This window comes from Muscardinus avellanarius, assembly GCF_963383645.1.
Source record: "Muscardinus avellanarius genome assembly, chromosome: X".
NCBI classification, from domain to species: Eukaryota; Metazoa; Chordata; class Mammalia; order Rodentia; family Gliridae; genus Muscardinus; species Muscardinus avellanarius.
The window spans coordinates 42,641,538-42,663,577 of NC_137792.1; the positions used below are offsets into that span (position 1 = coordinate 42,641,538).

Sequence of the window (22,040 nt, forward strand, 5' to 3'; positions counted from 1 at the left end):
AGCCCTACTTAGTCACTGCCAAGATGAGGCTATGCTCTCCCAGGATTTCCTCCTATTTCTTTAAAGTTGCTCATTTGGGAATTTTCCCTTTTGGAAAAACTCAGTTTGGTTCCCAACTCTGTGAGAGCGCATGCAGGTATTAACCCATGCAGCCAGGGAGGAACCAAGTCTGGCTGCAATGGTGATCTTGCTGATTTGATCTAAGATCTCCTCCTGGGAAGGAAGAGCAATGCAGGCAAAGCCAATGAGACATCAACCATGCACTCTCTACCCAGGCATGTCCGGTCTACTCACGATTTCTAATGTCTTAAGTAAGTGTTCATTTCATGTCGTCTTTTCCATTGCCTTTCTTCTCTAGTCATAGAGCTAGGGCATTTTTGTTTGTTTGTTTGGCACAGCATTCAGACATTTGGGGACTATCCCCTTGTTAGTGTTTCTCTCCTCACCCCTGCAGAGGTGGAACACAGGTGGCTGGTTTAAGTGGGTTAGGCTGGTGGAGTTCTAGAGTTGAGAACCAGTGCTTGGAGCCTGGGTTGTGCACCTCAATGAACCAGCCGTTGGACTGAGTCAGGTAATTGAGCACGCTAAGATTGTAGAGGAAGTGGGGACAGGCCAATTCGCTGGCATTCCCTTGATAAGTGGAGACACTTATCCAAAGGTAGGAATTGAGGATGGGTGGGGCCAAGATGAGAGGCAGAGCAGAGGGAATCTCTCTGGGCACTGGGGTTTGTTTAGATTTGCCTGAATGGAAACAGACATTTAAGTACTACTCTTATTCTTTTGTACTGGGGAATGAGCCCCGAGGCATTCTACCACTGAGCTACACTCCCAGTCCTTTATATTTTTTTTATTTTGAAATGGTCTCACTGAGTGGCTTTCAATCTGTGGTCCTTCTGTCTCAGCCTTCCAGTTAATTACTAGGATTACTGGTGTATGCCACAAAGGCAGACATTTGAAAAAAGAAAAAGATTTGAATTAGGATTTGCAGCAATCTAGGCCAAGTTGTTTCCTTGAGAAGAAATGCAGGGAAGCAGAGGCTTTTAGATTTCATTTGCTCCCAGGCCCATGTTCTTTCTGGATGCCCCTCTTATACCCAAAGGAAAGAAGCAAGATGGGAAACTTGAAGGTGATTTAGAGATGGACCCAACAGCCTGCCCAGAAGATGCAGGCCAAGATGGAGCCTGGGGAAGGGCCCAAACCGTGACTCAATTGTCAAGGAGGCTCTACCTCAAATATCTAAGTCACAGAGCTTAAGGTCTTGTTGCTCCATGTATTTTTTTTTAATTGGGGAAGGGGTTTGGGTTGGGACAGATTTTATTGGGAAAGGATCTTAGGTTCGGGCAGTTTTTATTAGAGAAGGGGCTCCAGTTGGGGCAGCTGCTGATGGAAAGTCCAGGACAAACAGAGCAAAAAGGCAGCATGCCAGCTTAGCCCTTTCTCCAGGGCGTTGATAATTTTGTTCCCCTTTCTGTGGCCTGGCTCAGAATTTTAAGGGGACATCGGAATCAGCTGGGCTATATGTAGATCCCAGCTACTTCTAAGACGCTAAAATGCACCAAAGGATTAGAAGCTCCACCAAGAACTAGGGCAGTTAGTTCGTAGAGGTGTATGGGGGTGAAGGGTAATGGGGAGGTGACACGGGATTCCTGGGTTAGCACAATAAATTAGGGGGGTCACTTAGAGGTCGAGTTGTATCTTCAGTTCTTAAAAATATATTTATATATATATACATCTTTATGTCTCTCTCTCTATATATATTCTATACTGCAGCACAGCGGCAAAACATTTAGTTAGAAAATCCAGTGAAAATGCAGGCGGACACTTCATGGAGGCATGCAGGCTAGGATGAAGGCGGGAGGCAGAGAGTCTGTATGGTTGCCACAAAGGGTGAGTTCAACTAATGGGCCCACCCAGCCACCGGAGCACCACCTAGACATGTGCAAAGACATACATATATACACTCGCACATGGAAAACACTAAGGGTCTGGAGAGCAAGAGAAAGAGAGAGAAGAGAGACAGAAAAAGCTATGTTTATAAGGAAAGATTTCACATATTTGTTGTAACAGGCAAGTGGACAAGCCCCCAGGACCTAGTTCTCATTTTAATGTGCCAACTACTAGAAGAGATCTGAAGTTTCAAGTTGCAGTTGGCAAGTTGGCAGGGATTGGGAAGAAACACAATCAAGCCTGGCTATCCTGCCCCTCTGCCCCTTCTTTTTTGGTCTCTGTCTCTCTCTGTCTCTCGGTCTTTCTGATACTGGGAATTGTACCCAGAGGTGTTCTACCTCCAAGATACACCCCCAGCCCTTTTTTATTTTTTATTTTGAAACAGAGCCTCTCGCTAAGTTGCTGAGGCTGGCCTCCAACCTGCAATCTTCCTGTCTCAGCCTCCCAAGTACTGGGATTACAGGGGTGCACCACCACACCCAGCTCCTGCCCCTTCTCTTCACCTCTCTATACTCTGCCATTCCTTCATTCATTCATTCCTTACCATCAATAGTGTCTCTGCCAGTTACAGAAGACCATTCCCGAACTCCCCAAAGAGGTAAAATTCCCTTGAATCATTTAGTGATCCCAGGCCATTCATAAAGAGCTTATCTCAATAAATACTATAGTTGCTCAAGATGCACAAAGAGAAGGAGAACTGAACAAGACAACTCGGAACAAGGATCTTTGGCCAATGAGAAGATGTAAACCTCTAAGGAGACCTGATTAAGTCCAGGAAAATGTATTAGTGTAAAGAATTGGGAGGGTCTTTCTTGGTGGTGCTCATGTTTGTTCTAAAAGAATTTAGTCCAGCCTGTACTGAGGTTTTGAGAGATTTTTGTAGAATCCTAAATGTTGTGAGTTCTCCTTCCAACGTTCAAGGGCTACAGTTGAGATCTTGTTGGTGTTGGAGGATCATCACATTTTGCTTCATCTTCATGATGTCTGCGATGCCACAGATGACCTTTGGAGAAAAAACAAGTATGGAAATCATGAGGTAAGTACTTTGTCAGATGCCCAAATGAATGACCCTTAAAATTTTGGGCACAGTCTCTTAGGAGGTAGGCTGGTTTGTTCCTTTTGTATATCTCTGAACCATTGGAGAAAACCATATGATACCATGGGAGCCAAAAGCAAATAGTATGAATTATCAGAAGCTGATCATCTAGGGAATTGCTATCAACTCCATCAGGGTCTTCGAAAATTATTTCAAACACCATTGTGCATCCTGCCACCAGCAGATATTCAGGGAATCAAAATAGTTGGAGCAATCCTGAGAAAATACAGCTTGATCCAAGAGATTCTCTCTTGGCATCTGTGCAAACTCTCGGTTCCTCAAAAACAAAGCAAATTGCTATCTTCACCTGTTTATCATGTTCACTATTGGAGTGTGTCTTAATTAGCAATAATTGCACACCTTGGAGAAACCTCATTGGTTAAAGCGCTGGAGTATGACTTAAGCTTCCAGATTATCCAGGCCCCAGATTCAGGAGAGATTATGGACATCATTAAATTGCACAGCTGACAACTCTAAGAGAACCTTCATTCGAGTCCCACTGACATATCAACAGTGCTTAGGACTGATTCTGAAGAAGGATAGCAGGAAATTGAAATTCACACAATGAAATGTATAGCAATTTTGCACTTCCAGAGGCTTAAGGAGAACAGGAAAATATTTAGACAGGTCACGGAACTGGTTCTTTACCCTTAGGAATGGGTCAAGCAGGAAAATGCCTGGCTGATTGCACTTTCTTTTCAGCTGTATGTCTCATAGAGGCAACACAGCTATGTTCTCCTAAGGTTCTCCCTGCACTAGGGCACATATCACTAACTCATACCTTGCCCAAAAGGCTGTTTGGCATTATAAAAGCATGGCTCCCAGCTGGCTCGGCTGCCACTGCCATGCCTATGAATTTGAATGGGGGCTTTAGGTCTCTGGGAGGTGCCCACATTGCTAGGGACAATTTTCTGAGCCCTCTGCCTATAGAAGAGACTTACCAATAAAACGGCGAAATCTTTGGCCAGATTTAGGCTTATCTTCTGTTTTATGCTTCTTCCTTCCCAATCTGGGGAACTTTACTTTCAACCTGAGGCTTCTACTGTCGGAGACTGAAGATTTCTCCTGGAAATGCATGGCAAGAAGAAATTGGAAATGTTGGTTAACTAGTACTTGGAAGCAATTCGTGGAGGCCTGGCAAGGGGATGGACAAGGATGGTTGCAAGAAGCACGCAGCTCTACCCGTGATCCAGCTAAGAGAGACAACCTGATGTACTGATAACGTGCTGCAGGGATGAAGCGGATCTTTAATAAGAGCCTGCTCTATTCCAGACATCTTGCTAGATGCTTCAATAAATGCTCTCATATGAACCTCAAGATAATCTGGCAGAGTGCCTAAGTGAAGGGAACAGTCCAGATAATGCTGTGTTCATATACAGAGTGACCGATACCAATTTCAATCGATGTACAGGGAGGGGAGGGTGTGGGATGGGATGCGGATGAAAACACACCAAGTGCTGTGTGTATGTATGTTTCTAGCATGCTGACGCTCATTGTGATGTATAATTACAATGCCCCAATAAAAGAAAAGTGGTTATTATTTTCCCTATATTAGAAAATGAGGAAGTAGAGGTTCTGAGAGATGTTAAATATTTCACCTGAGGTCAGGTGGCTAGAGACTGGAAGGGTGAGACTGCTACCCTGTTAGCTCATATGGTATTTCTACATGACTTAAAAAACAAAGCGCTGCTTCCTTCAGAAGAACAAGTGATGACCTTTCCACTCACCCCTCAGCTAAGTCTCAGTACCTTCATTTAGAGAACACTTGCCTTCCATGCAGCTTCCCAGCCTGGAAGGTAAAGAGGGCTTTCTAAACAAAATTTTTAATTATGAGCAAGGGTTCTCTGCTGTGCAGATCATGCAGGCCCTTGTAATTCCAGTTCTACTTCTCAGACTCTTGTTCCAGCTACAGTGGTTGCCCTTTACCACAGGTCTTAGTAAAACATAATTCCAGCCAGACATAGTGGCTCATGCTTGTAATCCCAGTACTTGAGAGACTGAGACAGAAGGATTGTAGGTTTGAGGCCAGTTTCAGCAATTTAACGAGACCCTGTTTCATGATAAAAATAAAATAGGGCTGGGGGTGTGGCTCAGAGGTAGAATACTTCCTCAGTACTACAAAAACAAGATGAAATCATAATTTAACTTTGTTAGCTTTGTTGCCAGAAAATCCATCCAAACATATTCCAAGAAGCTTTGGGATTCTCTTCCATTTGGGATGAAGATGATGATGATGATGATGATGATGATGATGATGATGATTTATTTTTACTTTCAGTCTTGTCCATTAGGAGGAGGAGTGTCTTGTCCATTAGAGGAGTGCCCACTCCTCTAATGCTGCCACTTCTGCTTACTGTCTCCTGTTGTACCCCTCCTGGCTATGCACACCAGCCCTCTTTCAGAAATGACCTCAAGGAAAGGCACATAGCCAAAGCCTTAGGGAGATCAAGGAATAGCTGACTCTTCATCTGCTTTCCTGCTGAATATTCTGTGGCCTTAAGGTAAGTAAATTTGATGTGTGGATAAGCGCCACCTTTCTGGCTTTCCTTAGACCCTTCGCTCCGTCCATCCTTCTTTCCTTCCTTTATTTGTTGATATTGGGATTAAACCCAGGGCCATTCTACCTTTGAGCTACACCTCCAGCCCTATTTAATTTTTTAAATTTTGGAACAGGGTCTCACTAAGTTGATGAGGGCCTCACTAAATTGCTGAGGCTGTCCTTGAACCTGAGATGCTCTTGTCTCAGCCTCCCATGTACTGGGATTACAGGTGTATGCCATCCTGTCCAGCACTCTGCCTTTCTTTATAGCATCCTTTATCTATGTAAACATTGAAGTTCAGAGAAGAGCTTATGACTCAGGCCAGACAATCAATATGAACTGGGAGATCAGTGCATGGACTGGGTTTGTCTCATTTCTTTCAATATCAAATCCATTTGCCTAGCTCAGGAGCTTGATGACAGGTAGCTGAACTGAGTGATAATGATGAACGGGGTACAGTGATAACTTATTTCTTTACTGTCCTTTTTTTTTTTTGGTGGTACTGGGGTTCCTGGAAGCCCTCCTTCCTCCGGGCTACACTCCCAGACCTATTTTATATTTTTGAAACAGGGTCTCTTACGCCAGCACGGCTGGCTTCGAACCTGTGCGATCCTCCTGTCTCCGCCTCCCAAGCGCGGGGATTACAAGTGTGCGCCACCACGCCCGGCTCTTTACTGTCTTAACAGTATGTTTTCCTTTCCCAGAGGGCCACCAATCAAGAGAGTTAGGCATAAAGGTGCTGGGATCATCAGCAAAGGCACATGAGAAAGTCAGTTTTTTTTTTTTTTTTTTTTTGTGGGTCTGGGGATGGAACCCAGGGGCATTCGACCACGAGCTACACCCCCTGCCATATTTTTTAATTATTTATTTTGAAACAGGGTCTCACTGAGTTACAGAGGGCCTCACTAAATAGCTGAGGCTGTCTGTAAGCCGCGATCCTCCAGTCTCAGCCTCCCGAATGATGGGATTAAAAGAGTGCGCCACCACGCCCAGCTGAGAAAGTCCAAATATTTTAAGACCTGAGTTTGCAAATGGATTTTTCTCCAAAATGATAGTGTGATAGCTGCACTAGCCTAACCATGTCTACATGGACTGCTCATGTGCATGTCACTCGTGTATGGAGCCAGAAAACAAGTTTAATTGCTATGGGGGTCAAGGATTCCTACAGATTGAAATGAGCTGTTCTACTGTAGGGAATTTCCAAAGATAACTTTTTTAGATCACAAAGGGAATAATTTAAAATTTTTGAGGTGCTGGGGATGGAACCAAAAGCCTCACTCATGGTAAGTGAGCACTCTACCTTTGAGGCACACTCCAACCTGGGAATAATTTACTGAGCAACAGGTGGGCATCTTTGGGCCAATTAATTTATGAAATGGGACTAGTTTTCAATCTTTGGACAGTACTCAAAGTTGTTTAAAATATGATAACAAAGTTGTTTAAAATTTGCAACATATGTTGCAGCCACTGGTGTCATGTTTGCTTTTCTTTTAAGCCACAAAGCTGATAGGGGAGGTACTGAGAGAGCCTGCTGTGGAGAAAGGGACAGGAAGCAGTCAGGAGAAGTGATATCTGGAAGATTGAACCACTGTATGGCCTGTATGAACTAATCGTTTGGAACAGATGTTGTCTATAACCAATTGATCTGACTATGCTGGTATTTAGCAGATAAATAAACTGCATTCCTGCCAAGGGGTACTGAGTAGGAATAGGGAAATTTGCAGCCATGAGAACAATATAGAAAAATATCTTGTTTATTCCTTCTTTTTTGTTTTTGGTACTGGGGATTAAACCCAAGGGCATGCTACCTCTGAGTTACATCCCCAGACCTTTAAATTTTTTTTGTTTGTTTTGAAACAAGTTCTCACTAAGTTGCTGACGCTGACCTCAAACCTGTGATCATCCTGCCTTAGTCTCCCAAGTACTGGGATTATAGGCATATACCAACACATCTAGTTTGTTCTTTATCAACTCTTTGTCTTTCTACAGAGTAGATATTCTTCCTGGTTATTTTCCCATGGTCACTTTTTCTTGTTTCCTGCCTTGTTCTGTTCTCCTGTGATGAGGAGATGGGCAGGAGGCAACTCTGTTAAAGCTAATGCTGAAAGATGCCACTGGACTCCTTTTGTTACATCGATCACCATGTTGTGACCCACACCAGAAGGTAAGACGTCGAGGAAGAATCCCTTGCCCCTTTATTCCCCCACCCCTTAGGTTACTCACCTCTGGAACCAGGATTGGATACATCCACTCGATCTCTGATAGTGCTTCAAATTCCTTGTTCATGGCATCCAGGGCACTTTGTAATGTGGCTTCATCCTCAGTGTTTCTCAACTGGTACAGACAGGAAACACAGTGAGTGTCCAATGCCTAGCACCTTGTCTTCATAGACATTGCCCTCTCTGCTCCTCCCAGTCCCTACTGGTGGCCAAGAGACCACATGAGAACAACTTGTATCTCCTTAATCAGCTCATTATTTTCTCAACATGAAAATACATAGACAGCCTTTTTCTTTCTTTCTTTTTTAACTTTTAATTTTTTTGGTACTAGTGATTGAACCAAGTGGCATTGCACCTCCAAATTACACACCCAGTTATTTTTATTTTGGAACAGGGTCTCACTAAATTAATGAGGGTCTGGCCAAATTCCTGAGGCTGGCCTTAAATTTGTGATCCTCCTATCTCAGCATCCCAAATATTGGGTTTACAAGTGTGTGCTACCATTCCTGGCTACAGCTCTTTTTCTCAACAGAGAGACTCAGGGAAAAACAAATGGAGGGCATTCCTTGGGGTGGGGCATGCTCACTGCTTGGCAAGCAAAAGCCTTTTCTCCATTATCAACTAAAACTGAGTTTTCCTTCTACAGTGTAGGGTCTAGGATGAGGGTCATGCTCTTGAGCTCTAGTTTCTAGAGCCATTACAGTGTCCCCTTACATAACAGCTACCTAGTTTTGTGCACATAGTGTGTGCCAGGCACTATACATACATAATTTTGTTCCAATACTGGACATTCCACCTGTCCTTTCTGGGATAGTGTTGTATAAATGGTAGGCCATTGAGTTAAACAGATCTTGCTACAGGCTAACCATGTGATCTTGAACATTAAAAATCTTTGGTTCTGCTTTTTTACTTATGAAATAAGAATAGTACCATGTAGGATATTCTAAAGTTATTGGGAAGATGGTACTGTTGGGAGATAGTGGAACCTTTAAGAGATGAGGTCTTCTGGTCACTGGGAACATACCCTTGTAGGGGAAAGTATGACCCCCATTCTCTCATCTTTCTTTTTTTATTCCTCCTGGTGAAAGGGTGAGTTTGCTCTGCCATGCATTCCCTGCTGACATGCTGTCTTGCCACAGGCCCAAAGTAACAGACTGAAATCTCCAAAACTGTAAGCCAAAACAAACCTTTTTTCATAAGTTGATTGCCTCAATTCATTTGTTATAGTAATGGAAACTTAATTTACACAATCTCCTCTCCAACACTAAGCTCCTTATTGCTCTCCTTCTTCAGGGGGAGGAATAACACCCAAATTAAACCAACCTTACTTCCACCTCTATGCTGGCCTTTCTAGAGATACACAGTCCTTCTTAGTTAGCTGCTGCTTATATTCTAGTCTCATTGAGATATGTGTGTAAACTTGGCAGTCCCTGCCAGGTCCTATGAGGTGAAAGTCTTCTGGAGGGTGTGTTATGTTCAAGTTGGGTTGTCGACTGTAATGGACCAATTTTCAGGCCACGGGCCTCAAGAAAGACTAAGTAGTAATGAGAGGCCAAACTCCTATATTTCCTGCTGCCCAAACTGGCAAGTATATTGAACTCTGTCTAAATATAAAAGGCTATTTAAAGCTGAAGGACCCTAGCTTAGCTTAAGGTTCAGATGCCAACACAACCTGGCTTGATTCCCTGGGATACTTCACCTCATGTGTAGTGTGCGAATTAGATGTGCAAATTGAGAGGGGCAGTGGATACATTTCATGCAATCTCAACTCAAAAGCCATTCTTCAAATGGACTTTAATTAGAGTTGAGCAGATCAGCAACTTCAGGGCTTTTAGCAGCCAGATTGGTGTGCTCATAACCATTTGGCTCATCAGAGCAATCTCCTCCATCATGCCTCTTGCATTCTGAGAAACATACAACTGGTCTTATAGCCCCCAAATGGAGCCTCAGTCTAGCCTCTCTATCACCAATAACTACCATCTATGAAGCCACCACTGAGTATCAGGTTTCCAAGCACTTAAGTCATGATAGTGTATTAAATCCTCACAATAAACTAGAGAAGTAGGAATTACAATTTATATGTTGTAGCTATGGAGACTAAGAACCAGAGAAGTGAAATACTTCCCATACATAGGGGTCGAACAGTGGAGCACCAAGAAGATATGGTAAAGTCCCAAGTTCCAACATCCCAGTACCTTTTTTGGAATTAGGGTAGATCCAGATGTAATTAATTATGAAGCTGAGGTCATGCTGGTTGGGGAAGGCCCCAATCCAGTCTAATTGGTATGCTTAGAAGATGGCCATATGAAAACAGAGATAGGGGGAATGGTATGTGAAGGCAGAGAGATTGGAATGATGCACCCAGAAGCCAGAGGATGCCAAAGATTACCCAAACCCATCAGAACCTAGAGAGAGGTGAGGAAGGATGCCTCAACAGGTTTCAGAGGGAGCACAGCTCTGCTGATAGCCTGATATTAGACTTATACCTTCCAGAACTGTGAGACAACACATTTCTATTGTTTTAAGTCACCCAGTTCTTGGTGCTTTGTTGTAAAAACTACTACAGCTGGTATGTGACAGATTTGGGATTTGATCTCAGAATCTCCTGAGTCTTCCCACTACTTCATATTGCCTTCCTTCATGGAGAAAGAGGTATGGAGAAACTTGAGAGACTCATGGCAGCTCAGAAGAGCATCCTCTTGTCTACTGTAGCTGTAGCAGGTAGAATGAGAATACCACCCTACTTTTGATACACCTGGTTCACACCTGGCAGGCATTTGCCATAGGAGAGGGAGAGACTTCCTTTCAAGTGTATGGTAGTCCTTTACATTAGCATAACCTATAAAGCTATATAATCAGTGATGATCATGAGTGACACAAGAGAGACTCACAGGCTAGCCCCTGCTCTAAAATGATCCCACGTCTCCTTTGCCCTGCAGCCAAGCACAGACTTTGACCATCTTCAGATAGGATGCTCCACCCTCCCATGCTCCGACCCCCTGCACTCACCAAGTTTTCATCCAGGAAAGCTTTGGTCTCATCGTAGAGCCCTTTAAGACTAAATGTAACATCTACCGCATCATTTCTGCTTAGGGTCTGAGAGGAGAAGAGAGGAAAAGGATGACAGGAAAGGATAAAGACAGGAATTGTTGGTTAGTAAGCATGCAGCTGGCTTCTTCATGGTAGTAGCAGGCTAGTGGAATGTGGCTGTGGGAGGAAAAGTAATATTCCAAATATAGCATGACTAGCACAGCATGGGCACCAACCAATCACAACTGATGCCAGCTATCAACCGGTACAGCTGTATTGGTGTGCCCTGCGCAGCGGCACGGCATAACCTGGCTTTTGGCATCACTGATTGGGTGGGGAGGGCAAAGAAAAACAGAACATATGCAAACCAGAGTCAATTTGAGGCTAAACATCTCTCTTCTCAAGACTCTAGGCCTTAGGCTCCACCAACTAAGATCTGGCCTAAAATAAACAGTTAACCAGCATTTTAGCAGATATTGAACTTGGGGCCTAGCACATGCTAGGCAAGTGTTCCATCACTAAACTACATCCCTGCCCTGAAGTTATTATTATTAGTATCATTATTAGTATTATTTTGTGGTGCTAGGGACTGAACCCAGGGACATTTTACCTCCAAGCTTCATCCCAGCCCCCCCTTTTTTGTGGGTATGGGGATGAAACCCAGGGACATTCAACCTCCCAGCTACAGCCCCTGTCCTATATTTAATTCTTTATTTTGAAACAGGGTCTTACTAAGTTGTAGAGGGCCTCAGTAAGTAGCTGATGTCAGCAAACTGTGATCCTCCAGTCTCAGCCTCCCAAATGCTGGGATTACAAGCATGCACCACCACGCCCAGCTCACCCCAGCCCTTTTAAATTTTTATTTTGAAACAGGGTGTCACTAAGTTTCTGAGGGTCTTGCTAAGTTGCTTCCTTTCCTTTGAGCGCCTTTCCTATCTAGTTGGACTCCTTTCCTTCATCTGCCCTTCCCTCTTACCTCAACAGGAGTGCAGGAAGCTGCCCCTGCCTCATTTCCACTGTTTTGGCCATAAAATACATCATTCAGGATGTTAGAGCTGGCATTCATGGCATCTATGAGGACAGACACGTGCTGGTGGACCTTACTCAGGTCATTAAGTCTGTAAAAAAGCAAAGACAGGTGGATGAACTGGGAGCTCTGGAATTCCAGCTTGGTGGTGCTGTGGGTTGGTATAAGGGTATAAATCAAAGACCTTGCAATCAGATTTGAATTCTACTCCCTCTTGTTATTTTCTGCTTTTCTCTAGGTAGTCATCCAGAAAAATGTTTCCACTCTTTTTTATGTATTCACCTTTCTCCATCCTTGTTTCATCTGAATTAAGATACTAGGAACTTGAATTGATTGGGGGGCTAAAATAGAAGATAGCTGACTTCTGAAACTCCAAGGCCATTCTGAATATGTATATATGTATATACATACATATGTACATACATACACACACACACCCTATATATATACACACATATATACATACATACATACATACATACATACATACATACATAAATACATAATTGGTATTGGGGATTGAACCCAGGAGCTCTACCTCCAAGCTCTACCTACATCCCCTTTTATTATTTATTTATTTATTTATTTATTTATTTATTTATTTGGTGGTACTGGGGTTCCTGGAAGCCCCTGTACCTCTAGGCTACACTCTCAGACCTACTTTATATTTTTTTTATTTGGAAACATGGTCTCTTAAGCCAGCGAGGCTGGCTCTGAACCAGTGCGATCCTCTTGTCTCCGCCTCCCAAGCACGGGGATTACAAACGTGCGCCACCATGCCTGGCACCCCTTTTATTTATTTTTTTTTGAAATAGTGTCTCACTGAATTGCTGAGGATCTCATGAAATTGCAGAAGCTGGCCTTGAACATGTAATATTTCTGTCTAAGCTCCCAAGTACTTGTATTACAGGTGTAGCCTACCAGGTTCAGCTCTCTTTTGATATTTAATGTCAAGGATAAATATTCTTAGTTTTGTTGGCTCTGGCAGGAGGTGATTAAATTAATTTCTGGGTCTAATTGGAAATCTTCAAGACGGCTTAATGCCAAGTAAAATGAATATTTCTTGAATGAATTGCCAGGGCCCCCAGTCGGTCTTCTGAGCACTAGGTGAGATGCCTCTTTGAAGCCAGGCTCCATAGCAGCCAGTAGAAGCAATAAATTGGCTGCTTCTCCCTGTCTTCTTGGGTTTCCCAGCCCTGTATCTAGCCCAGTCCACTTACCTGCTAATAAGGTTTTCAGCAAGTAGAGCTAAGTTCTGCATCTGGGCGTACTCCTCATCAGAGAGGCTGTCTTGAGATTCCTGGGAGTCCAGCTGGGGTTGTGGGGCAGCTTGGATTTCATTGTGCTTGAACTCCCACATTTTCATTGAGTTCTCAAAGTCCTGGAGATGAATATAAGTGATAATGATTGCTCTAGCTAAGAGGGCATTTGACAGATCTGTCTGTGAGTCTGACATTTGTGAATTATGTGTGAGTATAGTGGGTAAAGGGAAAGATGGCCCCCATCCATTCCTCATAACCTATCTATCATCTATCTCTTTTTATCATTTATCAATCTATCATATTTTTACTCAATGTCTCCTTTGTACTAGGCACTTTTAGTTTTTGTTGTCAGTATTCTGGGTCATGGGACACCAATCTTGAGCTGGGAAGATATCTAGAATGACAGGCATGCACCACCAAGCCCAGCTTGTCTTTTCTTGAATTTCATAGGTTTGCCAATGTCAATCTATATACTATTACTCTGTCTTGAGGAGTTTGTTTACAATTGTAGGCTTCTGAGGGCCACTACTCCCCATTCCATTCAGTGGGACTGGTGTGTAACAAAGGAGAGTGCATTTATAATCAGCACCCCATCTGACTCTGATATAAGGGCCAGGCAGACATCCCTTAGAGGAATTCTGCTTGACTGAAAATATCCAGTACTCACGTGATTACTATGGATAAGGCAGTCGTTATAGTTTGGATATAAAATGTTCCCTAAACTTCATGCTCTGGAGGCAGCCAGGCTGGGAAGTGAGTCACTGGAGATGTGGCTGGATATAGTGTGTACTGGGGCTACTCTAGCAACGGTTCCTGGGAGTATGGCCAAGTATAGATTGTATGTGTGTGTCTGTCTTTTTGGCTCAACACAGCTGTAGCATCTGACTCTAACTCTCTCTTTTCTCCTCCCCTCCCCTCCCCTCCCCTCCCCTCCCCTCCCCTCCCCTCCCCATATAGATAGACAGATAGTTCTGTCTATCTCTCTCCTGCCCACCATTATGTCTAAAGACCTGCAGCCCTGGCTCCTGTTTGGTGTCAGGTATAAAATGGACTATATATATATGGACTGAAATCTTCAGATCTGTAATCAAACAAGTCTTCCTTCCACTAAGTTATGGTCATCAGGCATTTTGGCGGTCACAGTAATGAGAATGCTGACTGCGGCAGCAGTGCAGGAACTCCAGACAAGCCTTTCTCCTCTTACCCGATCTCTCACCAGCATCTGGGCAGCATTCTTGTATCTAATCTTGATAAGGCCTGGCCTCTGAATCCAGGCCTCCCCATCCACCTGTACTGGAATACCTTCTTCACCATTGATGGTTATCATTAACTCACGGCACTATCAGAGAAAAGGAGAGGGAAGAAGGAAGAGAAATGAGGCAATCACTGTACATTGAGCTGATAATCTGGCAGTTATGGCCTGAATATGATTTGGAAGCAGCCCTGATTACCCTAAGGAGAAACACCCACTTCCTATGAACGTTTTGCTCCTTTGGCCTCTGACACTTTTGTCTTCAAGCTCAGCCAGCACCTTGCTGCTGACCAGATAATGTTTTCTCCACTCGGAAACTCTTATTCTCAGCTATTTCCTGAAATCACCTGGATTGCCAGTGAAAAATCAACCCATTCCTGGTGCCCACCCAACCTGCCTACCTGGGCGATGCGATGATGATGCAGGTTGATGATTCGGGACATGGCCATCTGCACAGAACCAAAGATTGCCACTACCTCCAGCTTCCCATCATCTATTGCTGGAGCCTCGTATTCCTAAGGGGGAAGAACAGGGTCACATCTCCCACCCTTGAGAAACCACTTTGTCTATAACAAACAAGTGGGCTTTAAAGTCTCCTGGTAAAAAATTATCTAGTTTATGAAGAGTGGGAAAACTGCATTATAAAAAGGGGGAAAGATGAAGTGAGGAAGTCATCTGGAAAAAGGACACTGAGATCATAGCTCTTAGCCCCTTTTGAGATCACAACTCGCAGCCAGTTTCTTCCCTGTCCAATCCAACATCATAAATACTCAAGGCCAGTCTTTCGTGTGTATGTAATATTGGGGATACACCCCAGAGTCAGGGAAACTCTATCACTCAGATACACCCCTATAATTTTTATTTTTATTTTGATACAGGGTCTTGTTAAGTTACTAAGAGTCTCGCTAAATTGCTGAGGCTTGCCTTGAAATCTGCTATTCTCCTGTCTCAGCCTCCCAAATACTGGGATTACAGGTGTGTGCCATCACATCTGGCTCCCAAGACCAGTCTTATTAGCCTCAATTCCTAAGTCACCTGCTTGGATGAGCTCAGAGGAAAAGGTTCATGGCCAGTTTTCTGAGAGATTTTATTGACAGACCTCCTTGGGGGGAAAAAAAAGAAAGAAAAAGGCCTAGGTAAACTTCTAAGGACCTGTTAGGCCTGAGGAATGAAAAAAAAAATCAAAGCCCAGGCAATACCTAAGAACTGACCTAATCCTGAGATATTGTGCTCTGAGTTGAAAATTCTCAAAAACAAACAAACAAGCAGATTTACAGCTGCTGCTAATGAAGATTTCCAGCCCCAAGGTCCATTTCCCACTCAAGTCAGCGCAACTTTCCTTTCTGAGGGACCTTAGAGGACTCCTGCCTTTCTTCTACCCCATTCTTCGTTACAACTCACTGTGGTGGCCGTGTTGCTTCCCCAGAAGTTGACACCTCCGGCATAGCTGGAAATGTTGAGCACTACAATGCCTTGCAGGTTTGGCAAGGAGATGGCTTCTCCATCACACTGAAAGAAAAGAACAGCTCTCATTGGCTGGCTTTCAGAGAGCAGCGTGAAAGGACATGTACAGAGATGGATAAGGGCTCTGTCTTCTCTCTGTACTATCATTTTTATTCAAAAAATATAAATCCAGGAGCTGTGAGGATCACAGAGTTAAAGCTAGGGAAGAACCAGAGATATCAAGATACCAGGAAAAGTTGATTTCCAAGGCCATGAGATTTCCTTTCCCCATGTCTAGAAAGAACCACTTCATTTTCTTGTTTATATTTTTTATCTTTTTAACAATTTTATTGGTGCATTGTAATTACAAATAGTAGTGTGATTCACAGTGATACCTTCATATATGAACATAATATTATTTGATCTGCTTCCTACCTTGTACTTCCCTTTCTCTTTCCCTGCTACCTTCCCATCCTCTTCTACTACTCTATTCGGCTCTCTCCTCATTTTTATGAGATCCCTTTACTTTCTTCTCTCTAGCTTCCACATATGAGAGAAAACATACAACCCTTGACTTTCTGAGACTGGCCAGTCTCTCTTAGCATAATATTCTCCAGTTCCATCCATTTTCCTGCAAGGGACATAATTTAGTTTTCCTTTATGGCTGGGTAAAATTTCACTGTGTATATATTTTCTTTATCCATTCATCTTTTGATGGACACCGATGTTGGATTCATAATTTGGCTATTGGGAATTGTGCTGCTATAAACACTATGGTATTGACTTAATTCCTTTGGAAATATACTGAGGAGTGGGACAGCTAGGTGTTAATGGTGGTTTCATTCCTAGTCTTTTGATGATCTTCATAGACTACTTTCTTTCTTTTTTGTTGGGTAGGAACTGGAGATTGGGTCCCTCCCAAGGCAGGGAGCAGGTTCTACCTCTGAACTACACCCCCAACTATTTATTTATTTATTTATTTATTTTTGGTGGTACTGAGGATGGAACCCAGGGGCCTTCTACCTCCGGGTTACACTCCCAGACCTATTTTATATTTTATTTGGAAACAGGATCTCTTAAGCCAGATGAGGCTGGCTTCGAACCTGCACGATCCTCCTGTCTCAGCCTCCCAAGTGCGGGGATTACAAGTGTGCGCCACCACGCCCAGCCCCAACCTTTTATTTTTATTTTGAAACAGAGTCTTTTAAAGTTGCTGACAGCTTTTCTACATGGCTGAGGTCAGTCATAAACCTGCCATTCTCCTGTTTCAGTCTCCAAAATCCTGGGATTCCAGACAGAACACTTCCTTTCCAAATACTCACCTCCAGGTGCACTCGTTCTTCCAATTTCCTGTAGGAGCGCTGCAGAAGTTCCTTGCTTCCCAGAAGGCCATACCATATCTTGTTCTTAAGTCGGCTACTACAGGGAGATAAAGGTAGCAAAACATAGTTAGAAGGTAAATAATATAAAGGTAAATGGGTGGGAAAAGACAGAAAGGGAAGCCATCTAATTTTTCAAGTGCTTTCTTCCAGAGGACAGTCATGTTAGATGGTAACTAGACACAAGAAGGGATCTTGGGATAGCATAACTGGTATCCTTATGCAAGCACTCACAGAAATGGGTTTAGGGGGCCCTTTGAAGCTGCAGCATCATGCCTATTAATAGGTCAAGTTCCCACTTCTCGCTGTTAAGCATTGGCCCAGACTTAGAAGACAGGCTATAATCAGAATTCGATGCTCAAAATAATGTACTGTTCAGAGTAAGGTGTTGTGAACATAGCTGGCTGATACAAATCATCTACCCTGGAAATGCCTTTCTAGGATCATAAGACTTTGGCTGCTTACAATCAATTTTATTTGAAATATTTGACTTTTGGGCTTCAATATTTTGAAACAGTAATTTTTCTGAGAAAACAGAGAGCTTTTATGAACACCAAACCCTTCTGGTAAAAACTTAATGCAGGTGCCTGTAATCCTGGTACTTGGGAGGCTGAGACAGGAGGATCTCAGGTTCCAGACCAGCCTTAGCAACTTAGTGAGCCCCTATTTCAAAATAAAAAATAAGAGCTGGGTATGGTGGCACATGCTTGTAATCCCAGAATTTGGGAGGCTGAGACAGGAGGGTTGCAGTTCATGGCCAGCTTCAGCTACTTAGTGAGGCCCTTTGCAATTCAGTGAGAGCCTGTTTGTTCAAAATAAAAAATAGGGCTGGGGGTAAAAAAGAACTTTATGCAGGGTCTTAGAACATAACCTAGCTTAATAAGGAGATTTTATAGTAGATGCCAATGGAGAAAATATGAAACTGGCAAGGATATTAGGGTACTTGGGGTGCAGATGAGAAGAACAGGTGCTTGTTGACTGTACAATCTCTGATAAAAATGAACAGAGGGCATACAATCACTAGAAAGGGAATATTGTTTATTGTGAGCTTTTACAGTTGACCCACAGAAATGAGTTTTGAAATGTGAGAGGTCTAGCACAAAATTATTTGAGTTCTATTTAAACCCAAAAGTGTCCTGGGCACTTTTGTTTCCTCATCTATAAAGAAAGACAATTGATTTTAACACAATGCAAAATGCCTAGTACTACTAAAACAATTATGTAAAACAAATTTCCAAAATTACCATAAGGCTATAATTATCAAGACAGCCTGTTACTTGTGTAGGACAGACACATCAATCAATGGAACAGAAAAGTTTAGAAAGAAGCCCTTCCTTTATCATCAATTGATTTTCAATAAAGTTGCCAACACAATTTTTTAGGGAAAGAATAGCTATTTATGTGATGCTGGGAGCCAGGTACAATGGTGCACACCTGTAATTATACTATTTGGAAGTCTGAGACAAGAGGATCACAGTTGGCTGTGGTGGCGCACGCTTGTAATACCCACGCTTGGAAGACGGAGACAGGAGGATTGCACAGGTTCGAAGCCAGCCTGGCTAGCTTAAGAGACCCTGTTTCTAAATAAAAATCTAAAATAGGTCTGGGAGTGTAGCCCGGAGGCAGAAGGGTTTCCAAGAACTCCAGTACCACCTAAAAAAAAAAGAATTTACAGTATGCTTGTAATCCCAGCTTTCGGGAGGCTGAGACCAGAGGATTGTGGTTCGCGGACAGCCTCAGCTACTTAGTGAGGCTTTTCGCAACTTAGTGAGACCCTGTTTCAAAATAAAGAATAAAAAATAGGGCAGGGTATGTAGCTCGGAGATCAAATGCCGCTGGGTTCCATCTCCAGACCCACCAAAAAAAAAACAACAACAAAAAAAAACCCAAACCAAAACAAAACAAAACAAAAACGATCACAGTTCCAGGACAATCTCAGCAACTTAGTGAGAGCCTGTTACAAAATAAAAAATAAAATGAAGGTCCGGGGTTTTATCTTAGAGGTAGTGTACTACCAAGTTCAATTTCAAGTACCAAAAATAGTAAAAAAAATGTTGCTGGAATAGCTGGATATCTTCATGGAAAACTATGGATTTATACCATATCGTATGCAAAAATTAACACTCAAACATTAGAACTAAAATAATAAAAGTGTCAGAAGCAAACTTAGAAGCAAATGTTCAAGACCTTTGGTTAAGCAAATATTTGTTAAATATGGCATCCAAAATATGGTCCATGAAGAAAAAAATCAATTGGACCTCATGAAAATTCAAAACATTTGTACTTCAGAAGATATCACTGAGGAAATGAAAAGACAAGCAGTGGGCTGGAAGCAACAATTTATAAGTCTTGTTTCTGATCAATTTCTCATTCCTCATCCTAGACCTGTTCTGAGAAAGAGATGGCAGTAGCAGGGTGGGGTGGGGGGCTGCGTGTTCTTATAGTTTCATTGTATGATAACTCAGGCTGTCTTAAGGTATGTCTGTAGTATACAAATACTCGAAGATGTCAGGCAGGCTAATATGAGGTAGGATAAAAATCAACCAGTCTAGAGGAACCATGTTAGGAACATCAGCCATGAGTAGGGGGCACTTTGATACTTTGTAGTCTTACCAATCAAATACAGACCTGGAATTTCTACTGGGACCTAGTTAAACTCTCACAGACATAACAGAGCTAGGCAATTTGTTGAATCAAGTCCATGTAATCTGTTTTCAGTAACAGTAGCAGAGGTACCTGTGTCTATATTAAACCCTGGGGCTAGATTCTGAAGGGAGCTTCAAGTTTAGTGTGCCACTGCAGTCACTGAAGACCAGCCCAACACTTTGGAGCCAGTTCTCCCACTAGGCTAGTCTTGCAACCAGTTCATTTTACTTCCAAAGACCTTTCTCTTTCTCTGTTTCTTGCCTGAGACTTAAGGAGTGTAGGAATACCTATGTCTATGTGATTGTGTTTTTGCACATAGGGAGGGGGGTTTATTTTCCTTACTTGTATTGTTCTGGGTGTTCTTCTCTTCTGGTGTTGAATTCCAGAGAAATTTTAGCATCCAGTCCAATTCCAAAGTAGTTGTTCATGACACACTTTTCTTTGAAGCGTCTGAAATTAGCCAAGGGAAAAGACAGATACTGATGAGGAAATGAAGCACCCATGCCATTGGGCTGAAGACTTCATCTGCATGATGGAAGACCACTGAGGGAGGGCCTCCTCCACACTGGGTCCAGACTATCATGTTCTTAAGAGGAGCATCTAGATGACCTACGTGTTAATGAGCCCCTTAGCTATAGAAGAGGGCACTCTGCTATCTGAGAAGCTTTAGAAGGAGTGGGATTCATAGTAAGGAAGAATCTTAGTTATATTGGGGTCCACAGATATGAGTGACTCAAGTTGGGTATAGTGGCACATGCCTATAATCCCTGTACTTGGGAAGCTAAGACATTAGGATCACAGGTTTGAGGCCAGCCTTGGCAACTTAGCAAGGCCCTCAGCAACTTAGTGAGATCCTGTTTCCAAATAAAAAAATCAAGTAGGACTAGGACAAAGCTCAGAGATAGAGTGTCCCTGGGTGGCCTATATTTTTTCCACATATAAGTGTATACTGAAAGTTAAGTCTTCACTTTTGCTCTCCAGGATGTCTGATTTTTTGGTAGCACTCACACAAAAAGGCAAAGTGACCACACATTTGGGGGAAAAACTGATAAAAGATGGCAGATATGTACATAACAAAAAAGTCAGGCGGTCTTTTGAGTCTTCTACATCCATCTAGGGTGCTAACATCAAAACTAGTGATGTGCCAGAGCCAGTTCAAACTTATGTAAACTGATGATGTAAACCGGTTCCTTGTTCTACATTCAGTGACATATCAGTAGCTTAAAATGGGCCATGGTGGGAGCATTTATACCAGGAATGAGTCAGGGTCTCCCAATTCTGAGAGCTGGTTGTTAAAAACTTGTCAGCACACAATTGAAGGTACTAATCAAAGCTCATGAACTTTGATTAGGTAGATCCATGAGACCTTGGACATGAACTTGGATCAATGGTGAAGGAAAGGAGTAGGGATGTTGGAGATAGGAATAAGAATTGTTTGGAGAGCTGGGGAGAAATGGTCATAGGAGGAACTCTAGATGAAAACGGAAATCCTATAGAGGACTAACAAGGCAACCTAAAGGAGGAGAAAGAGTGGGGGAAGAAGGAAAATCTCTAAAACACACAATGTACTTAAACATATTGAAGTCAACCACTAAGCCAAGCAAGGGCGGGAGGGATGGGGATGGAATGGGGTGGAAATTGGGTAGGGGTAGGGGCTAAATCAGTGATGTGTACATGTATGTACACACAAGTGTTTTTTTTTTTTTTACCACAATAGGATGTATGAATATAATGCACCAATAAAAAATTAAAAAAAGAAGCCGGGAGTGGTGGCACATGCTTATAATCCCAGCATTTGCCTCAACTACTTAGTAAGGCCCTCCCATACTAAGTAAGGCAACTTAGACCCTATTTCAAATAAAGAATAAAAAAATAGGGCAGGGGTTCCATCCCCAGACCCGCAAAAAATAAATAAATAAATAAAAAAGTAAGAAAATGCAATAATTGCTAGTTGTGTCTTTCTTTCTAGAAACTGGCAATGGACACAATTTAAGTGTTGGATCATAGAAAACTATTTATTTATTTATTTATTTATTTATTTATTTATTTTGGTACTGGGGATTGAACTCAGGGACATTCTACCTCTGAGCTATACTCCCAGCCCTATTGTATTATTTAAAAGAAATTGAAACAGGCTTGCTAAGTTGCTGAAGGTCTTGCTAGGTTGCTGAGTCTGGCCTCAAACAGGTGAACTTCCTG

General features: G+C 42.7%; 1 protein-coding gene across 1 annotated transcript in view; it reads right to left on the reverse strand.

Moving 5' to 3' along the window:
* Positions 1-2,870: 2,870 nt before the first annotated feature.
* DGKK (diacylglycerol kinase kappa) overlaps positions 2,871-22,040 on the reverse strand; it is a gene marked incomplete at both ends in the record, with an annotated part of 168,427 nt that continues 149,257 nt past the window's right edge. The window contains 11 exons of the mRNA XM_080718578.1: positions 2,871-2,950; positions 3,985-4,108; positions 7,807-7,917; positions 10,812-10,898; positions 11,809-11,950; positions 13,080-13,240; positions 14,326-14,460; positions 14,775-14,888; positions 15,775-15,882; positions 17,139-17,235; positions 20,184-20,291. Of these exons, the coding sequence (XP_080574704.1) occupies positions 2,871-2,950; positions 3,985-4,108; positions 7,807-7,917; positions 10,812-10,898; positions 11,809-11,950; positions 13,080-13,240; positions 14,326-14,460; positions 14,775-14,888; positions 15,775-15,882; positions 17,139-17,235; positions 20,184-20,291 (1,267 nt within the window). The remainder of the gene's footprint in view (positions 2,951-3,984; positions 4,109-7,806; positions 7,918-10,811; positions 10,899-11,808; positions 11,951-13,079; positions 13,241-14,325; positions 14,461-14,774; positions 14,889-15,774; positions 15,883-17,138; positions 17,236-20,183; positions 20,292-22,040) is intronic.